Source organism: Perca fluviatilis, chromosome 1, assembly GCF_010015445.1.
Source record: "Perca fluviatilis chromosome 1, GENO_Pfluv_1.0, whole genome shotgun sequence".
Lineage (NCBI taxonomy): Eukaryota > Metazoa > Chordata > Actinopteri > Perciformes > Percidae > Perca > Perca fluviatilis.
In genome coordinates this window covers 41,134,054-41,152,750 of record NC_053112.1, presented here as the reverse complement: position 1 = coordinate 41,152,750, position 18,697 = coordinate 41,134,054, and the positions used below count along the sequence as shown (strand labels likewise).

Below are 18,697 nucleotides of genomic sequence, written 5' to 3'. Positions count from 1 at the left end.
TCACCATGTTGGCGTGTATTAAAACAGACTCAATGCGTTTGTGAAGATATACATGATTTCATGAACGAATGAAGAGTACCTACCATCTAATTAGACTACTTTTAAAGAATTTTAAAGAAGTTGGCACAGGCTGTCATTACGTGTTCTCTGGCGCCCCCTGGTGATCAAAGGCAACAACAGCCTCTTAAGATAGGTTAGAGCTGAGAGGTGGAAAACAAGTACTTTTAAACTCTAAAAACATATAATACTTAATAATTTTTTTAATAAAAAAATGAAAGAATATATGCCACAAATATTTAATATTTATTTGTTATGCTTGTGAAAAACAAATAAAGCAAGAATTTCTACTGTTCACAATTGGCACAGTATTGCTGCTAATCCAAGCTTAAATGTGGTGCTCAATATGATGTGCTGTCACAGGTACAGAAAATGCTGACTGTTGCACTTATGCCGTGTGTGATGTATAAAATGTGGCTGAAATTTGTGCCCAACTCAATTTTTAAAAATGTGGACATTTTATGCAGCTGCCGTCACATGAGTAATCGTAATGTGCAATATTCAAATAAGTGCATACAATTAATTTTGACTGTGAACATCTTAAAAAGTTGATTGATGCATCCATACATCCTGTATTTCCCTGTGGTTTAATTTTCAGTTAAAAGAAGTTAAATGCAGCTGCAAAGCAATATTGACCAAAACTCCGCCTACAGTCCAGAATCAAATGTGTTGCCTGGCGGAAAATAGCCTATTTGCATCCTTCCAGGAAGCACTGAAGCCTATTTAGGTACTGCTGATTTTAGTGTCACAGCTCAGTCCTGCTGTGTGAGCACCAGTGGGACCGTCCATCACCAGTCTCGCAGTGGTATGTTGGGATCCTTATTGTCCTGTAGTGCATCTAGACACTTCGCAGCAGCCAGTTTGGAGGTGAGATGCCAGACTGGGAGAAGTAGTTCCACCACCATGGTTTTTCCTCCCGCTCTATCCCTCCCTGACTTACGTCTGGCTCACCGTAGCGCTCAAACTGGTTGTATGGGTCGAATCGATCCCATGTGTCTACTGTAGGGAAGAGGTGGTCGTCGATATCGGGCTCTATTGGAACCTAGATGCAGGACAAGGGAAATAGTGAGGATGCAGCAGAGATAATGGATGACCATCCATTTAGTATTTATTGTATTTTGAACTTGTATTAGTGTTTGTGTTCACTGGCCCAGGGACTGCAGATGGAAATGAGCAAGTAGCTAAATCTGACACAATAAATCTCTACTAAAACTAAACCATGCATGTATAGAAAGTAAGGTAAACAAGGATCATTTTAGAATAACATTGGTGGAACAAGATAATAAAGACAAAGATCCAACCTTCTTCAAGGCAAAGTCGACACGTCCAGCCTTGTTCATGTGGTGAGGCAGATAAACCCTCTTAGTGACCCTGGAGTAACCCTTGGCTGTGGCCGTCAGGATGTGTGTACCGGGGTTCAGCAGCCGCCAGTAGTCTCCATCTTCAGCTGGAGGGAGGGGAAGAGAACAGTTTAATGCAGTTAACATGTTAGAGACGGGATCAAACCAATGAAAGAAGAGAGGAACTGAAAGAAGAGCACAGTAAAAAAAAACAAAAACAAAAAACAAGTGTGAGAAACAAGAGGGTAGAGTGTACATATAAATAAGTCTACAGCCATGCTAGCAGCTCTGTGAGGCGGAACCATAGACAGTATATAATGGACCAATAGACCCCGTTGCTCTGGACGGAGACCAGTGAAGGATATTAGAAGCACTTTTCCGGTGATCGCCAGCTTTACTGCGCAGCCTCCAACTGAGAGAGACAACGTAAATGTAACGTGAGCAACGTGTCTGAAAGTTGAAGTCTTCTGGTAGCTGTGCCAAGAGAAAGCTCAATCATTCCCAATCTAACAGAGACGGAGAGCGTAGGTATATGTAAGGAGATAACATGGGCACAGGCTAATTACTGATCACTAACATGCTAGTTAACATCAGTAATTAAACCTAAACAGCTCAAGTAAGTCGAAACTGCCTGCGAGCTTATCCTGTACTAATTCCTCTACTATGTGACACAATCGTTAGCCTATTTTTACAAAAACGTCTGCTACGGAGCCATAACGTGAGGTACAAGGTAATGGAGCCTTTTATACATTGTCGTGTTTCTTTAGAACTAAACAATGGACAAATAGAGTCTTTAAACACTTCAGATGTAAAGTTATTCGCTGTCAAGTGACGTCAAAATGAATGCTAGTCAGTGGAATGCTAACGGGAGGTGATGGCTTTGTAGCATCAAAATGGCGCCATAGGAGTTTTAAGTTCTGAAGCGAAGCTTACCCCCTTGGGGCGGAACTTGGGCACAGCGGTGCTTTGAAATGCTAAAGTTAGCATGCTAATATGCTCACAATGACAATGCTAACATACAGATGTTTTGCAGATGTGTTTTCCATGGTCACCATCTTAGCGTGTTAGCATAAAATTTTCTAATGAGCACTAAACAACATACAGCTGAGGCATATTGGAATTCCATTACTTTTGCAGGTGTTTAATCACAAAACAAATATTAGAAATATTCAAATTTTGATCTGATGATGCTAGAGAAAAAGTTTAGAAATCACAAGTTATTACAATTCCTCCTGAGAGGGACGTGAATGTCTTATGACAATCATAGTTGTCGAGACATTTCACTCAAAAGCACAAATTCACGGTGAAACATAAGGGCATCACTCATGAATATCATATATTTCATGGTGATCTATCCAACAGTTGTTGAGATATTCCAGGATTACGTGGTCCTAAAAGCTTGGCTAAAACTGTTTAATATCAAAAGGTAAAGTTATGCCTCACAGCTACACCATAACACCAACTTCCTGAAGGCTACAATATACATCAACCAAAAATAAACATCAAAGTTATACCAACCTGGAAATATGTAACCATGCAGGACTGTGTTTACCTGTGGTGACATCTTTTCTAATCCCCCTGACAGAGATAGTTGCACCTTTTATCCCATTTCCATCACCATCCGTAACTACTCCCTTTATCCCTCGATGGACCTGTTCAGGGACAAGAAGCACAATGGAAAGCATATTATCTCCTTGTCTGCCTAGTACTTTGTTCTGGGTCAAGTGCTTATGCCGTATGTTTGTATATTTCTTACGCGTATAGGCACATACTTATTAATATTGTTTTTAAACTTTCTGTCCTTTCTGGTCTTTAAAACCCACTTGCTACAAGTGTTCTGCTAGCAAATTTGACTTAAGAAGAGGCTATCAGTTCACACTTTGTTTCATCCTTCCACTATCAATTTAAATAAATATTGCACTGTAAAAAAAAAATATGCCCATTTTAACACAAACTGGTCGTCAAGCCTGTCTAACAGACACTTACAGACTCCATAAAACTGAGCAGAGCTTCCTTATTCCTCTTCCACTCTGGGTAAAGCTCGGCCTCTGAGGGGAATTTGTCACAGCCGAGCTCCACAGTGATCTCCAGACAGTTGGTGTGCAAGTAGTTGAAGTCTGACATACCTGCAAGGGAGACATGTACATTATGAGTCCCTCACAACCAATGAGACGGGTAGAAAAACTAGTGTATACACGGTTCTCTCTGTAGTTTGAAAAGTGTCGTATCTCACCACCAGCAAAACTGTACCACAATGCCCCATTGATGATGCCCCGAGTTCGGTAAAAGGAGGCTCCACACCTTTCTGTGTCGTTGTTTGACATGGTGGCGTGGGAGTCTGCGTAGGTACGAGCCAGCTGCTTGAAGATCTGAGCATGGTGTGGGGTGAGAGAGGAAGTTTTGACCAGCTGCCAGTGGTGGAAGAAGTATTCAGATCCTTTACTTAAGTAAAAGTACTATTACCACACTGTAAAATACCCTATTACAAGTAAAAATCCTGCATTGAAATGTTACTTAAGTAACAGTATGTAACTATCATGAGATAAATGTACTTAAAGTATTAAAAGTACTCAATGCAGAAAAACCCTCACATTTTAGAATCTGGAAACGATTAAAAAAGTTCTGTCGATCAACTTTTGTGTGCAGAAATCTTAATTTGGAAAGTAACTAGTAACTAAAGCTGCCATACTGATGTAGTGGAGTAAAAAGTACAATATTTCTCTCTGAAATGTAGTGGAGTAGAAGTAGAAAGTGTCATGAAAAGAAAAGAGAATCCATCAATCCAGAAAGCCATCCTTCCTCCCTACCTGTTCATCTGGAGTTGGTGATAACATCCTCTCCTCCTGCGGGTGTCTAGAGAAGTCAAAGGGATAGGAGATCACCAGATCCCCTCCATGAAGGCTTGCAGACTGAACGAAGGGCAGGGACCTCATCCACTTCATCACTGCATAGGTCTCTGGTGCCACCTACAGCCCAAAGGTAGGATTGAATTGTTTTGGGAGCCAGGCTGATATACTGTATGTGCTGATGATTAATGTGATTAATAAGAACTATCCTGTTACCTTGCCAAACCAGTAGGCGTCAGGGATTGCGATGTGGTCAATGCGGTAGTGCCTGCTGCGGCGGTTCCGGTAGAAAATGGAGGTGAGGTCCGGAAAATTGCGGTTGAGGTCAATATTCTGGGCGTTGGTCCGTCCATTGGTCCAACCATTCAACAAGTGACCCTGGAAAGTTTAGGTTCAAACAACTAGGAGTATCACAAAGTGTCAGAGTGTGACATTATTCATGATGATGTGTAGTCGTTAGTAGGACGGTAGGGTGATTATGTGAAGGAAATAATGAGAAACAATGATATGATTATTAGTCAGACATACAGGAAGGAACCTGCTAGGCTATCGCTGTTAATTCTGTTGTTAACATGTAGACAAGACCATATATCCGTCATGAGAAAAAAGTAGCAAATAGAGTGACAAGAGGAAACCACTTTTCCGAAATATTAGGGAAAATATTTTTGGGGATTATAGGCAAACTGTTGCATATTATTACATATATGTATACGTTGCCATATTCAGTACAAATATTCAATTACATTTTATTTATAGTATCAAATCATAACAAGAGTTATGTCGAGACACTTTACAGATAGAGTAGGTCTAACCACACTCTATAATTTACAAAGACCCAACAATTCCAGTAATTCCATATATATATATATATATATATATTTTAATGTTTTATTTTAATGGTTGATAAGTATACTTGAAAAATGTATAGGACACATGCAATATACAGAATATGAATACATTCAAAGTAGTTTGTCCTACATAATACATTTGAGATGTAATCATATTTCTGTATATATGCTGCACACCTTCATTAATGCAGTCAGACAGCCTGTCAGACTAAAACCCATGCATGTAAACTGCCTCTCTTGGAGTAAAGCGGTGTGTAGTACCATGAAGATATCAGGCTATGGAGTGCATTTCAGATTGGACATTACATACATGGACAATGATGATCATCACTGATCTTCATAGTGGACCTCACGACTGTTAACAGCCCCCTGTCAAATGACTGCAACACACATTTGAGCATACACATGATCAGTCTACAGCACACATGCATGCAGGGCTTGTTAGAGGCACAGTGGCACAGCCTGATACCTAAATGCACAGCATTTTGACCAAAAGGCTGGGTCAGTAATGTTATATTTAGTATTAAAAGGCTCAAGAGATGCCAACAAAGTCCCACTTTCTCAGGCTTGTCGCACAAAGTCCACAAAAAGCTGGTCTCACAATCCGACTACATCACAACATACAGCAGAATAAAGAGAGCTGAGGGACTTTTACAAGTGCTAAACAAACAAAGTGGAGTGATGATTAGTATTGAATTCTCTGGTTAGTAGTAGACAATAGGGTGATAGGTGGAAGGTGGAAGGCTTTAGTACTCTGATCTCCTACATCTAATTTAGCAACTGAACCAGGAAAAAGACATAACAGTAGTTAAATCCACTAGCAGCCTCCCACAATCACTGATTTATTATTGCTCGTCTTCTTGCTCTATTGTAGTCCAGCCTTTACTTCAGAGACAAACGTGGGTCACTTTGTAACACACGTTATAACGCTCGCCTAGCTGCTAGTGTGGCACGCCCTCATACTCTGCTTCTGATTGGCTAGTGGTCCTTACCTAGGTACTGTCAGGGTACGCCCTCATACTCTGCTTCTGACTGGCTAGTAGTCCTTACCTAGCTACTGAGCATGTGTGACTCCCAACAAAGATGGAACAGAAGTGAGATGTCTCACTCTGTAGCTAAAACAGAGAGCTCAACACACAGGGTGAAAAGAGGAGCTGCAGCAATGTGCAGTACAACAAAAATATGGTGTTTTTTGAAAATTAAACCATGTAAACCTATTCTGATATAACCTCTAAATACAATTATGAAACTGAAAATTAGCATAAAATGAGCACTTTAATACCTACATTAATAAATTACCAATTTTCTAATGTTTACAATTAATCTTCAACATTCTTAGAGCAGAGCAAAGGCCTATCCTTCAGCATCCCATAGCAAAATGTGTTCCTTTTGTAGATATCTTAAAATTGATAGCCTTACAAAAAGCGCAGGTACACTGTCATAAAGTTGCTCAACGGTGTCCCATTTCACAACCCACAAACAGCGTTGTAAAAACCCTCTGTATTAGCAATGCTCACGCTCCCTCAGCAGAGTACCTCATTCCTCCACCTCCACACCTCAAGCTGAACAGACTGAACAGACAATGAGAATGAGAGCGGATAATGGCGGTTTGTCTTTTTTTCCTGTTAACAATATTTACTTCCTGGTTGCTGAGCTCCGGGTCATTGTTATCCTCTACCTCTGAGGCGGCCAGCTCATAGCCATCTGGATTCATGGAGGCCAGAATATGGATGCGGGTGGTGTTGATGATGGTCTGAATTCGTTGGTTTCCCAGAATGTACTCTGAACACAGGTACTGGGCCATGTATATGAGCAGCTGGCGGCCCAGCACCTCGTTGCCATGCATGTTGGCCACCAGCTTGATCTCTGGCTCCACTACGGTTAACAGACAGAAGCAAACATGGTTAAAGCTGCATTCATTGAATTGGCCACTTTGGGGTGGCAAACACAATATTAAAGTATTACAATACCTTTAGAAAGTGCAAGCAAACAGTTGCCTCTTTGCACATGTGGCGGACATGTAGTAACATTAGCATGCATTTGGAGTTGTGTTGGTGTCCATCTAATGATAAAGACCAATATTCACCCTCCTTTTTGCTCTGTTTAGGTCCCCATTAACTCCTGAGGGAGATATCTGGCTTTTTTAGCAGCTAAATGCTCCAGCACATTCACCATCTAGTCGCTAGCTGTGTCTGCAATTTGGTGGTGTATAGTATACAGCATTCATTTATCAGAGCTTCTTTGTTAAAGCATAAACAACAGCATAAAACAAATCCATCCCCATTGTTAAAGATTATAAAGCCTACTGATTAGAACAAAACTTGTAAATGTGCAAATTAGTTGTTGAATTGAAGTTGAGTGATAGAAGATATATTGACCAGGTGAAACAATCCAGGTCACAGTTGTGAAAATATTGACATAATAACAACAAATTGTTATTACACGAAATAAGAGACAATGATTAAAAACTCAAGAACTCATAGACCAGGAAAAGTATAGATGTCATAATGTAGAGATTTGCCATGGAGGCTGTTTACATGTTTATATGTGTGAATGTGTAAATGCATGAACACGTGGATGCATGCCAATTCGTCACCGCAGCTATTGTGAATTTGCGCTTGCTGTATTAAGAATGCATCAAATTACTAGGCCTATGTGTAATGTAAAAGGTGTCTCCAGTCGTGATGAATCCACAGAGAATTATCACCTGACTCTGCAGTTCCTTTCAGCTCTACTGAGGGTCATAGCGTCTGTCAGCTCATTGTTTGGTTTCACTATCACAACTTTACTGATTTGGTTCACTCTCACCGCTCTCATTAGTGTTGTTTCCAGCAATCAGCCATTTTCAGTAAAAACAGATAAACCCAGATAAACCCATTTCACATACACACACCAGCCTAGCACCAAAGGTAGCGACCAGCTCACAAACATATTGGAGTACTACTGTACAGTAATTCCCCATATTACTATTCCCCTTTCGTGATCACAGCACGATTCGACAGCAACAGTATGGTTGGGTTTAGGAAAAGAAGAACGGGACAGTTGGGTTTAGGAAAAGAAGAACGGGACAGTTGGGTTTAGGAAAAGAAGAACGGGACAGTTGGGTTTAGGAAAACAATAACGGGACGCGGGACAACAACAGGACGGTTGGGTTTAGGAAAAGAAGAATGGGACAGTTGGGTTTAGGAAAAGAAGAACGCGACGGTTGGGTTTAGTAAAAGAAGAAAGCTACAGGTGGGTTTAGGAAACGTGACACGCGGGACACGATCCCCGGTCTCCTGGGTGCAAGTCCTGTGTTGTTTGACCCATCCACAGGGCCGGATTGGGACTCATTTTCAGCCCTGGATTTTCATGCCTTAGACTGGCCCACTTTACTTCACGAATGACTATATTAACAAAATTTAAACAAAACCTTAGTATATAAGTCTGCAATAGCGTCCTGTCCTCTACATCCTTGTAATTCGGTGTATTTTGTAAAATATCACTATTTCCAAGTGTTGCCTAACAATGTAGATTTATTAGAAAAGTTAACATCTTAACAACAACCCAATGATGTTGAACAATATCAGAATTTGTTTCTGTGCAAATAAGTAATCACAGATTAAATAAAGAACAAGATACATTGTATTGCACTTTCTAATGACACCATAATCTATTTTTTCCTTTGAATATTTCATACAACTTTCATAATGGGTCACAAGTAATATTTGGGCATAAAAAGTGATTATATTGTAGCTAATCTGATCATGTTTGCTTGTTCACACACTGTGATACAACAGCTTACAGTAGATGTGCCATCCACACTGACAGCCGCTATCCCTAATGCACACTACTGGCTCTGCTTCTGACACTAAATCACATTTTATAAATCTCAGCACAAATCTCTCCTTTTTACAAAGCTTTCTGATCAAGTCAAGTCAGTGTCATTATGGTAGTGCCGAATCATCTGGCATCATTAATTATCCCAGGGCATTTTTCATATAGAGCAGGTCAACACCACACTCTTAATTCTTATAATACTCAGTCAATGATCAACCCTACCTGCCCAAACTGGAGTTCTGGGCTCATATAGCTGCTGCTTGGTAAACTTACTGGCTCTTCATTGTCACTGTTAGCAGCAAACTGGACTAGTAGGCCTACTAGCTGCTGCTGCGGAGCTACAAGAACAAGTTTGATTCATATACCGTACATAAACGCTGGTTTGCAGGCACTTCTCCTAACTAACTTTCTATTACCCGTTTAAAACAGCTTATTTTTGCTCGCGGTAGCATCCTCCAACAAGCACCAGTGACTTGTGTACGATGACGGTTTGTTGTTGTTTTTTTAGCAAGGTGCTGCCGTCGGAGGACTCCGAACATAAAGAGGTCATCATTAACCAGGCTGCACTCTGCGAGTGCGGCTGCATGAATGAAGAGAACGGTGGGCTGCAAGAAAAAATAAATACTGTAAATACAAAAAGTGGGCTGCGAGTGCAGGCAGCATAGGGACAGCATCAATAATATTCAACTATGATTTCAACCCAGTGCCATACCTGAACACCGGCCCTCCAACCAAACAACCAGACCGGCCCACCGGGAATTCTCCCGGTGCTCCCGATTAGCCAATCCGGGCCTGCCCATCCACCACCACAACCACACAGGCCTTTCATACTACTCGCTACTAAAGAATCTAGCTGTGCTCGTGAAAGATGCTTCCCATTGAAATACATTAGTTTAAAAAACGTGCTGACCATCACGAAAAAAACGAGATAGACATGTCCGTGTACAGAAATCAATAGATTAAATTACGTGAACATTTCACGAACTGCCGTGAGACTGGGCTGGATTGGTCCATGTTACTGTACATGGACCAGGCAATGAGTCTGTGTTACCTTATTTGACAGAAATCTATGCATTTACCTGTTATTTCTGACAATTTGATAAACTGTGTATTATGCTTGAGTAAATAAACACCCAATTAACCAAACTGGTTAACCAAATAATATTAATATTTAGATATATCACCAGGAGAGTCTGATACAGCCTGACTCTGGATGGTAAAACTGAGATTAGCTCTCATATTCAACTTTATGTTCCGCTTGTTTTACGGTTGTTCTTTTCCTAAACCCAACTGTCCCGTTCTTCTTTTCCTAAATCCAACTGTCCCGTTCTTCTTTTCCTAAATCCGTTTTATAAGCCCTCTCACAACCTTTTCCTTAACATAACTACATCAAAAGTGACGCCAATAGTCCCGACCAAGTGCGTTTCGATAATGCACGTTTAGATATGACGCTAAAGGAGACTTTTAGCGTCAATAACAACGCCAAAGGCACCTGACCAAGCATCCGTATTTTACGCGATGGGAGTGAGAATGTGTTGTGTAATCACAAGGCTGCACATATAACACAATGTTATCACACAATCGATTGCCACTGCTCTTCCTTACTCACATAGCTCGTGCTGTCCTGGGTTGTTGCTGAACTCAATGACCAGTAGATCCCTGCCCTCTGTGCTGCGTCCGATGCTGTACACGTGAGAGATGTGGGAGCACTTGGCTGCTGTTCTCTTCAGTAAGCTGTACATGTGGGGGTTGGAGGTGTAGGTGAACTGGATGATGGTGCTGGGTTCTTCGGGAGAGAGGCTGGACATTTCTTGCTCCTGTCTGGCTGGAGGAGGTTATGGAAAAGGCAGAGAAGGGATGCTTTGGTTGTTTCACAGAGCACTAGGAATGCATTGGTCCAAACATTACAACACAACAGCGTGATCTTTACCCAGTGGTGGAATGGAACTAAGTACATTTACTCACAACAAATTTGAGGTACTCAAATTTTCATTTCTACTTCTACTCCGCAACATTTCAGAGAGAAATATTGTACTTTTTTCTCAACTACATTAATCTGACAGCTAAAAAGTTCTGATTTCTGCACACAAAACACATGCAGTTTATTACATATGATTGATATTTTACATATGTTTTATTATAAATGAAACTACCCAACAATATATAGGCCTACAAGTCCAGCTGAAATGATGAGCTGATTAAACACCGATAAACAGTCTCTAAAACGAGAGGATCTTTCTGCATTGAGTACTTCTACTTTTAATACTTTAAGTACATTTTCCTGATGATACTTACATACTGTTACTTAAAGTGCTCATATTATGCTCATTTTCAGGTTCATAATTGTATTTAGAGGTTTTACCAGAATAGGTTTACATGGTTTAATTTTCAAAAAACACTTTTTGTTGTACTGCACATTGCTGCAGCTCCTCTTTTCACCCTGTGTGTTGAGCTCTGTTTTAGCTACAGAGTGAGGCATCTCACTTCTGTCCCATCTTTGTTGGGAGTCGCACATGCGCAGTACCTACAGTGCCTTGCGAAAGTATTCGGCCCCCTTGAACGTTTCGACCTTTTGCCACATTTCAGGCCTCAAACATAAAGATATAAAACTGTAATTTTTTGTGAAGAATCAACAACAAGTGGGTCCCAATTATGAAGTGGAACGAAATTCATTGGCTATTTCAAACTTTTTTAACAAATAAAAAACTGAAAAAGTGGGCGTGCAAAATTATTTAGCCCCTTTACTTTCAGTGCAGCAAACTCTCTCCTGAAGTTCAGTGAGGATCTCTGAATAATCCAATGTTGACCTAAATGACTAATGATGATAAATAGAATCCAGCTGTGTGTAATCAAGTCTCCGTATAAATGCACCTGCTCTGTGATAGTCTCAGAGGTCCGTGTAAAGCGCAGAGAGCATCATGAAGAACAAGGAACACACCAGGCAGGTCAGAGATACTGTTGTGGAGAAGTTTAAAGCCGGATATGGATACAAAAAGATTTCCCAAGCTTTAAACATCCCAAGGAGCACTGTGCAAGCGATAATATTGAAATGGAAGGAGTATCAGACCACTACAAATCTACGAAGACCCGGCCGTCCCTCTAAACTTTCAGCTCATACAATGAGAAGACTGATCAGAGATGCAGCCAAGAGGCCCATGATCACTCTGGATGAACTGCAGAGATCTACAGCTGAGGTGGGAGACTCTGTCCATAGGACAACAATCAGTCGTATACTGCACAAATCTGGCCTTTATGGAAGAGTGGCAAGAAGAAAGCCATTTCTTAAAGATATCCATAAAAAGTGTCGTTTAAAGTTTGCCAAAAGCCACCTGGGAGACACACCAAACATGTGGAAGAAGGTGCTGTGGTCAGATGAAACCAAAATCGAACTTTTGGCAACAATGCAAAACGTTATGTTTGGCGTAAAAGCAACACAGCTCATCACCCTGAACACACCATCCCCCGTCAAACATGGTGGTGGCAGCATCATGGTTTGGGCCTGCTTTTCTTCAGCAGGGACAGGGAAGATGGTTAAAATTGATGGGAAGATGGATGGAGCCAAATACAGGACCATTCTGGAAGAAAACCTGATGGAGTCTGCAAAAGACCTGAGACTGGGACGATTGAGTTTATCTTCCAACAAGACAATGATCCAGAACATAAAGCAAAATCTACAATGGAATGGTTCACAAATAAACATATCCAGGTGTTAGAATGGCCAAGTCAAAGTCCAGACCTGAATCCAATCGAGAATCTGTGGAAAGAACTGAAAACTGCTGTTCACAAACGTTCTCCATCCAACCTCACTGAGCTCGAGCTGTTTTGCAAGGAGGAATGGGCAAAAATGTCAGTCTCTCGATATGCAAAACTGATAGAGACATACCCCAAGCGACTTACAGCTGTAATCGCAGCAAAGGTGGCGCTACAAAGTATTAACTTAAGGGGGCTGAATAATTTTGCACGCCCAATATTTCAGTTTTTTATTTGTTTAAAAGGTTTGAAATATCCAATAAATTTCGTTCCACTTCATGATTGTGTCCCACTTGTTGTTGATTCTTCACAAAAAATTACAGTTTTATATCTTTATGTTTGAGGCCTGAAATGTGGCAAAAGGTCGAAAAGTTCAAGGGGGCCGAATACTTTCGCAAGGCACTGTAGGTAAGGACTACTAACCAGTCAGAAGCAGAGTATGAGGGCGTGCCACGCTAGCAGCTAGGCGAGCATTATAACGTGTTACAAAGTGACGCACATGTGTCTCTGAAGTAAAGGCTGGACTACAATAGAGCTGTTTGGAGCAGTTGGTGGACAGTGTTTTCTGTTGGAGATGGTAAGACTGGGCTTTTTCACTTTGTAAACCTATAACATGCACAACAAATATATACAACACAATAAAGGAAAGGGAAAAAGCCAAAAATGCATAATATGAGCTCTTTAAGTAACATTTCCAATGCAGTACTTTCACTTGTAACAGAGTACAGTGTGGTATTCATACTTTTACTTGAGTAAAGGATCTGAATACTTCTTCTCCCACTGCCTTTACCTTTCAGCCGTGCCAGTGGGTCAAAGCAGCCCTCACGGTCGCTGGCAAAGAAGCGGTCGCAATCTAGGAAGTAGGGCCAGGCCATTTCGATGGCTTCAAAGGCATGGGCACAGTCCCTCCTCAGTGCATCGCATGTGCTGCGGCAGGGTTTGATCATCTTGTCATCCCGGCAGGGGGAAGCGATCACCGAGCAGCCCAGGAGACGGATCTCAGGGGAGCACTCCCCGTTGAGCAGGCCGTGGATGACGCTCAGCAGCAGGTACTCTGCCCCTGACTCTGCCTCCAGGCGACTCCGGTGGCCAAGGATGTTGGGGAATATGGTTCTGGAGTGGCAGCATTTTAACACAAGTTGTTAACCGTGATACTATAGAAGCCCATTTCCGCAGATGGGATGACCAAAAAAAAAAAAAAAGATCCTTTAAGTCATTATAGTATTAAACTTTCTCAAAATAATACTGACTTATTATTTTGAGATATTAAGTCATTATTTTGAGATACTAAGTCATTATTTTGAGATACTAAGTCATTATTTATCACGTTTCTGATTATTTTGAGATACTAAGTCATTATTTTGAGATACTAAGTCATTCTTTCGAGATAAGTCATTATTTATCACGTTTCTGATTAGTTTGGGATACTATGTCATTATTTTAAAAGTTGTTCATTATGTTGCGATACTAAGTCATTATTTTAATATGTTTCTCATCATTTTGAGATAAGCAAGTCATAATTTTGAGAAATATTTTCATTATTCTCCGATACTAAGTCATTTATTTGCAATACTACGTCATTATTTTGAGATACTCAGGTATTATGTCGCGATATTGAGGTATTATTTCCAGAAAGTGTCTCATTATAATGACTTGCATGATCTTTTGTTTTCATCACTCTGGCTGAAATGATGCCAACAATCAGCTTATAAAGAACATTGAAATCAAAATAACTACAGCGATGCCCTAAAATGTTTGTATGGTTAAGTTTTTAGCTGGCAAAGATTGTCTCGCCTACATTAGTACCAACCACTACCACCCACCTAGAGTATTCCATATCATTACAGTAGCCCAGGTTCAGCTCTGTACAGGTGGCTGTGGAACAGAGAAAGCAGAGAGAGTTGGTAATTTACATTTTTGAAAACAAGTTCATTTTATTTTTTAGTTTAGGAGGTGATACAAATATTTTCTTTGGTTGCTAGACTCTCGCTGGAAGATCGGTATCAGTCACATCTCCAAGAGTAGTAAAGAAAAACTGCTAGACCTGGCAGGTGTAGCACCTGGTGTTTCAAATAGAAAAGAGAGAGAGAGATTTCTGAAGCTTCATAAATCCTTCCCTGCAGGTTTAGGCTCAAGTGCTGCAGCTTCTTCTCCTCTCAGAGACCAGCTGTCTGGAGAGAAGGCCTGTTGCATCTTGCAGTGGCACTTGGTATGTCAGACAGCTTGGTTTCCCGGCCCTGAAAGTCAAGTCATTGCCTCGAAATACATCTTAGGTCACATAGTCTAATTTCTAAGTAGATAGGCCCTGATTTGTGATTTTACACATGCTCTGATCACTTTCTGTAGCCTACCTGGCATACAACATTGGATCTTTAATAGATACCGTGGTAAAGTTGGTTTTATATTGGACATTGGCTATTCGACACATTCGAAAAATCTATTACGCGGCTTGCCATTTTGACCTATTCATGTCAAAATACTTCTGATGAACTCAGCTAACCCCCCTACACATAACACAAAGCTTCTTTTAAAAAAAAAAAAAAACATCCTTTGATTGTTTAAATATTTTGTAATATTAAAAAAATGCTATAAATCTATTATGCGGCTTGACCTTTTGACCTATTCATGTCAAACCACTTTTGGTGAACTCAGCTAACTCCCCTACACATTGCACAAAGCTTCTTTTTTCAAAAAACCCATCCTTTGATTTTTAAAATATTTTTTTATGTAAAAACAATGCTATAAATATTATGCAGCTTGACCTTTTGACCAATCAATGACAAAATACGTCTGATGAACTCAGCTAACCCCCCTACACATAACACAAAGCTTCTTAAAAAAAAAAAACATCCTTTCATTTTATAAATATATTTTACTCTTCACCAATAACCGGAGTTTCCCGTGAATTCAACCAATCACAGCCAATGACCAAGCAGAAGTGAGAACAGATTGACGTAACACGTTTCATTTCCTTGTTTTTGAAGTCGACACGTTTGTGACTCGAACATCTCACATGTACCAACAAAACGTACAGCATTAGACCGTGCAAAACATTTCAGACAGTCCTGCCAACCTGTATTCATTTTAACATCAATGTAAGCTGCATCGTTTTTTCAATGTAAAGTCTCTGAAAGCTTCTGCTGTTTCAATCCTGTCGGCTCTCTGCAGTGGGCGGGGCTGCTGCTCAGTTACCCCCGCGACTGACGCGCGTGTGTCAAGCTGCATAATACATTTATATAATTTTTTTATATTACAAAATATTTTTAAATCAAAGGATGTTTTTTTTGGGAAAAAAGAAGCTTTGTGCAATGTGTAGGGGAGTTAGCTGAGTTAACCAAAAGTGGTTTGACATGAATAGGTCAAAAGGTCAAGCTGCATAATAGATTTATAGCATGTTTTTTACATTAAAAAATATTTTAAAAAATTAAAGGATGTTTAAAAAAAAAAAAAAAGCTTTGTGTTATGTGTAGGGGGAGTTATCTGAGTTCATCAGAAGTATTTTGACATGAATAGGTCAAAAGGTCAAGCCGCATAATAGATTTAGCATTTTTTAATATTACAAAATATTTTAAAAATCAAAAGGATGCTTCTTTTTTTTTTAAACTTTGTGTTATGTGTAGATGGGTGTAGGGGGTTAGCTGAGTTCACCAGAAGTATTTTGACATGAATAGGTCAAAAGGTCAAGCCGCATAATACATTTTTCGAATGTGTCGAATATCCAATGTCCAATATAAAACCAACTTTACCACGGTTGAACAGATATGATTTAATGGAAGGCCATGCATTACACAAGGTTAAAATGAGCCACCTACGTTTGTCTCCGACGTTGTTGCTGCATCTTCCTGTACAAGCCACACACAAAAAAAAAACATGAACACGTTAGTGGGTCACAAATAAAACGCTAGGAGGCGACATCTTCAAAAGCAAGTCTAAGCCAAAGCAGGGCCTCCGCTTTATTACTGTTTATGTGGTTTTAAAAAAGCAGCAGGTGACAATAACATGAAGTCATGGTCACATTTTGATTGTATGCAATACAGCTGGGGGGAGAGTGGAGAATATACTTTAAGAAAATAACTTATTTATTTAGAACAGCACCTAACTTAGAGGCATGTCAGGATACAGTGTGTTGTGCGTCCACGGGGTCTGCATCGCCAACTCGATCAGCTGATTTTTTATTGCTTAGAAGTAGATCTCAAATCGCCCATATTGCCCCGCGTTGTTTTTCCTACGCATCGCGCTTTGCTGTCGTACAGTAACGCATATTTCTATAAAGCATTTGTTTTAAGTTGAAGAGACCTTACCTAAAAGCTCGTCTCCTGGATGACAAGTCTGCTGCGGGGCGCACCAGCAACTTCTCGTCAAGGAAAGAAACAACACCAAAAGGCCTGAATGCATGCTGGAGTGCAGTGACGGCGGTGTGTGATGTGGCAGTGTGTGTTTGAAGCTGCAACTTTTCCCTTCTTTAGGCTGCACGATAATTACCACCCACAGCACGGAAACCTCCTTCCTTTGTCTGCGCGGAGCATCCCTGGCCCGAAAAAAAAAAAAAAAAAAAAAATTATGGCTCACGGCTGTGTGTAACGAGCGAGCGCCGATCATATTTCACTGCACATTGCTGCGTGTGTGTGTGTGTGTGTGTGTGTGTGTGTGTGTGTGTGTGTGTGTGTGTGTGGGAACACGAGGAAGAAACGTGGCTTGTGGGGGTGGGAGTGAGAAAAGTTCATGTCTGTTTGTTTGACCCAATACAGCTGCTGAGCACCAATTCAGTGCTTAGTCTGTGTGAACAGTCTATTATTAAACCATTATAGGAACGTATAAGTACAATGACTATAGCAATGGTTTCCAACATAGGGGTCAGGACCCCTCAGAGGGTCCCAAGATAAATAGGAGGGGTCACCATATGATTACAGGAATAAGACTACACATCTGTTGTCTTGTGACTTTTGTCTATTCGTTTGCTTTTTTTTTATTATTTCTTGTGAAATACTGGATACTTTAGGCATCTAACCAATAAAGGGAGGAATCTTTCTCTGTTAGTCTGTCCGTCCGGCTGTCTGTCTGTCGCGCATGCGGTGAGCCGCATGTGCAAAAGATGCCAAACGCAGCACGCTTTCGTCTGGCGGCGGTCAGTCCGTCCCTATCAACACACCCAAGTGAGGCCCATATGGGTTGGATATGGGCTGAAGGTGGGCTTCACATGGACCCTAGCTAAAACCCACGTGGGCAACTGATGGGGCTCAGTTAATTTTGTCTGGGGGTTCCATGGTGGCCCCATGTGGGCAAGCCCAGATGGGCTGAAGCTAAAACCCACATGGGCAACCCAGGTTTCTCCCATCTGGGGCCCACACTAGCTGGGCCCCAGATCGGCTGATTATTGGGTCCTTGCTATTCTACCCATAAGGGTAATAACCATTATGGGCTAACTAAATAAATAGCATAATTTCTATTTTAGGAAACATTGAAAACGGGTCCCACAGACCCAAACATCTTGGGTTAAAGGTCCCATGGCATGAAAATTTCACTTTATGAGGTTTTTTAACATCATAAATCCGCCTATAGTCCCCAATTGTCTTGAAATGGTGATAGGTGTAAACCGAGCCCTGGGTATCCTGCTCTGCCTTTAAGAAAATGAAAGCTCAGATAGGCCGATCTGGAATCTTGCTTGTTATGAGGTCATAACAAGCAAGATTACTTCCCCTTTCTCTGTTTTGCCTGCCCAGAGAATTTGGCCCACCCATGGGAGAGAGACATCATGGCTTTCAAACAAGAAAAGTGGCAGTTGGTCAAGGCCACACCCTCCACCTTGCCCCGCCCTCTCTCCTCCTCAGTAGCTAGAGACACAGAAATGGCATATCCTAAGGAAAGCTCATTGTGGGACTGACTCTAGTGGCTGTAATTCTGCACCAAGGCTGAATTTCGGGAAAGAGACTTCAGATACAGTATTAGGGGACCACTAAGGTCTATATAAAAGAGACTTCAGATACAGTATTAGGGGACCACTAAGGTCTATATAAAAGAGACTTCAGATACAGTATTA

The 18,697-nt window shown here is 40.9% G+C and overlaps 1 protein-coding gene across 3 annotated transcripts; it reads right to left on the bottom strand.

Annotated features, from left to right (window-relative positions):
• Positions 1–284: 284 nt before the first annotated feature.
• On the bottom strand, positions 285–17,271 carry cpz (carboxypeptidase Z). Of its 3 annotated transcripts, XM_039814555.1 has the most exons (14): positions 16,962–17,023; positions 16,473–16,502; positions 14,705–14,897; positions 14,484–14,535; positions 13,451–13,773; positions 10,520–10,735; positions 6,731–6,966; positions 4,460–4,621; positions 4,205–4,363; positions 3,631–3,766; positions 3,384–3,523; positions 2,950–3,049; positions 1,359–1,504; positions 285–1,099 (listed from the first exon to the last, which is right to left on the bottom strand). In XM_039814555.1, the coding sequence occupies exons 4-14, from the start codon at positions 14,495–14,497 to the stop codon at positions 896–898; spliced, it is 1,836 nt and encodes a 611-aa protein (XP_039670489.1). In that variant the 5' UTR covers positions 14,498–14,535; positions 14,705–14,897; positions 16,473–16,502; positions 16,962–17,023; the 3' UTR covers positions 285–895. The 3 variants fall into 3 exon arrangements, with proteins under 3 accessions (XP_039670489.1, XP_039670472.1, XP_039670480.1); XM_039814538.1 differs by lacking the exon at positions 14,705–14,897 and having other exon boundaries at positions 16,962–17,271; XM_039814546.1 differs by lacking the exon at positions 14,705–14,897 and having other exon boundaries at positions 6,770–6,966; positions 16,962–17,198.
• Between the last annotated feature and the right edge of the window lie 1,426 nt (positions 17,272–18,697).

Coding starts and splice junctions, on each gene's coding strand:
- cpz (XM_039814538.1), bottom strand. CDS start 17,259: ATGATCGGCGCTCGCTCGTTACACACAGCCGTGAGCCATAATTTTTTT. Junction 10,736..13,450: donor CCCACTGGCACGGCTGAAAG/GTAAAGGCAGTG, acceptor AACCTCCTCCAG/CCAGACAGGAGCAAGAAATG. Junction 6,967..10,519: donor CCCAGGACAGCACGAGCTAT/GTGAGTAAGGAA, acceptor TGTTAACCGTAG/TGGAGCCAGAGATCAAGCTG.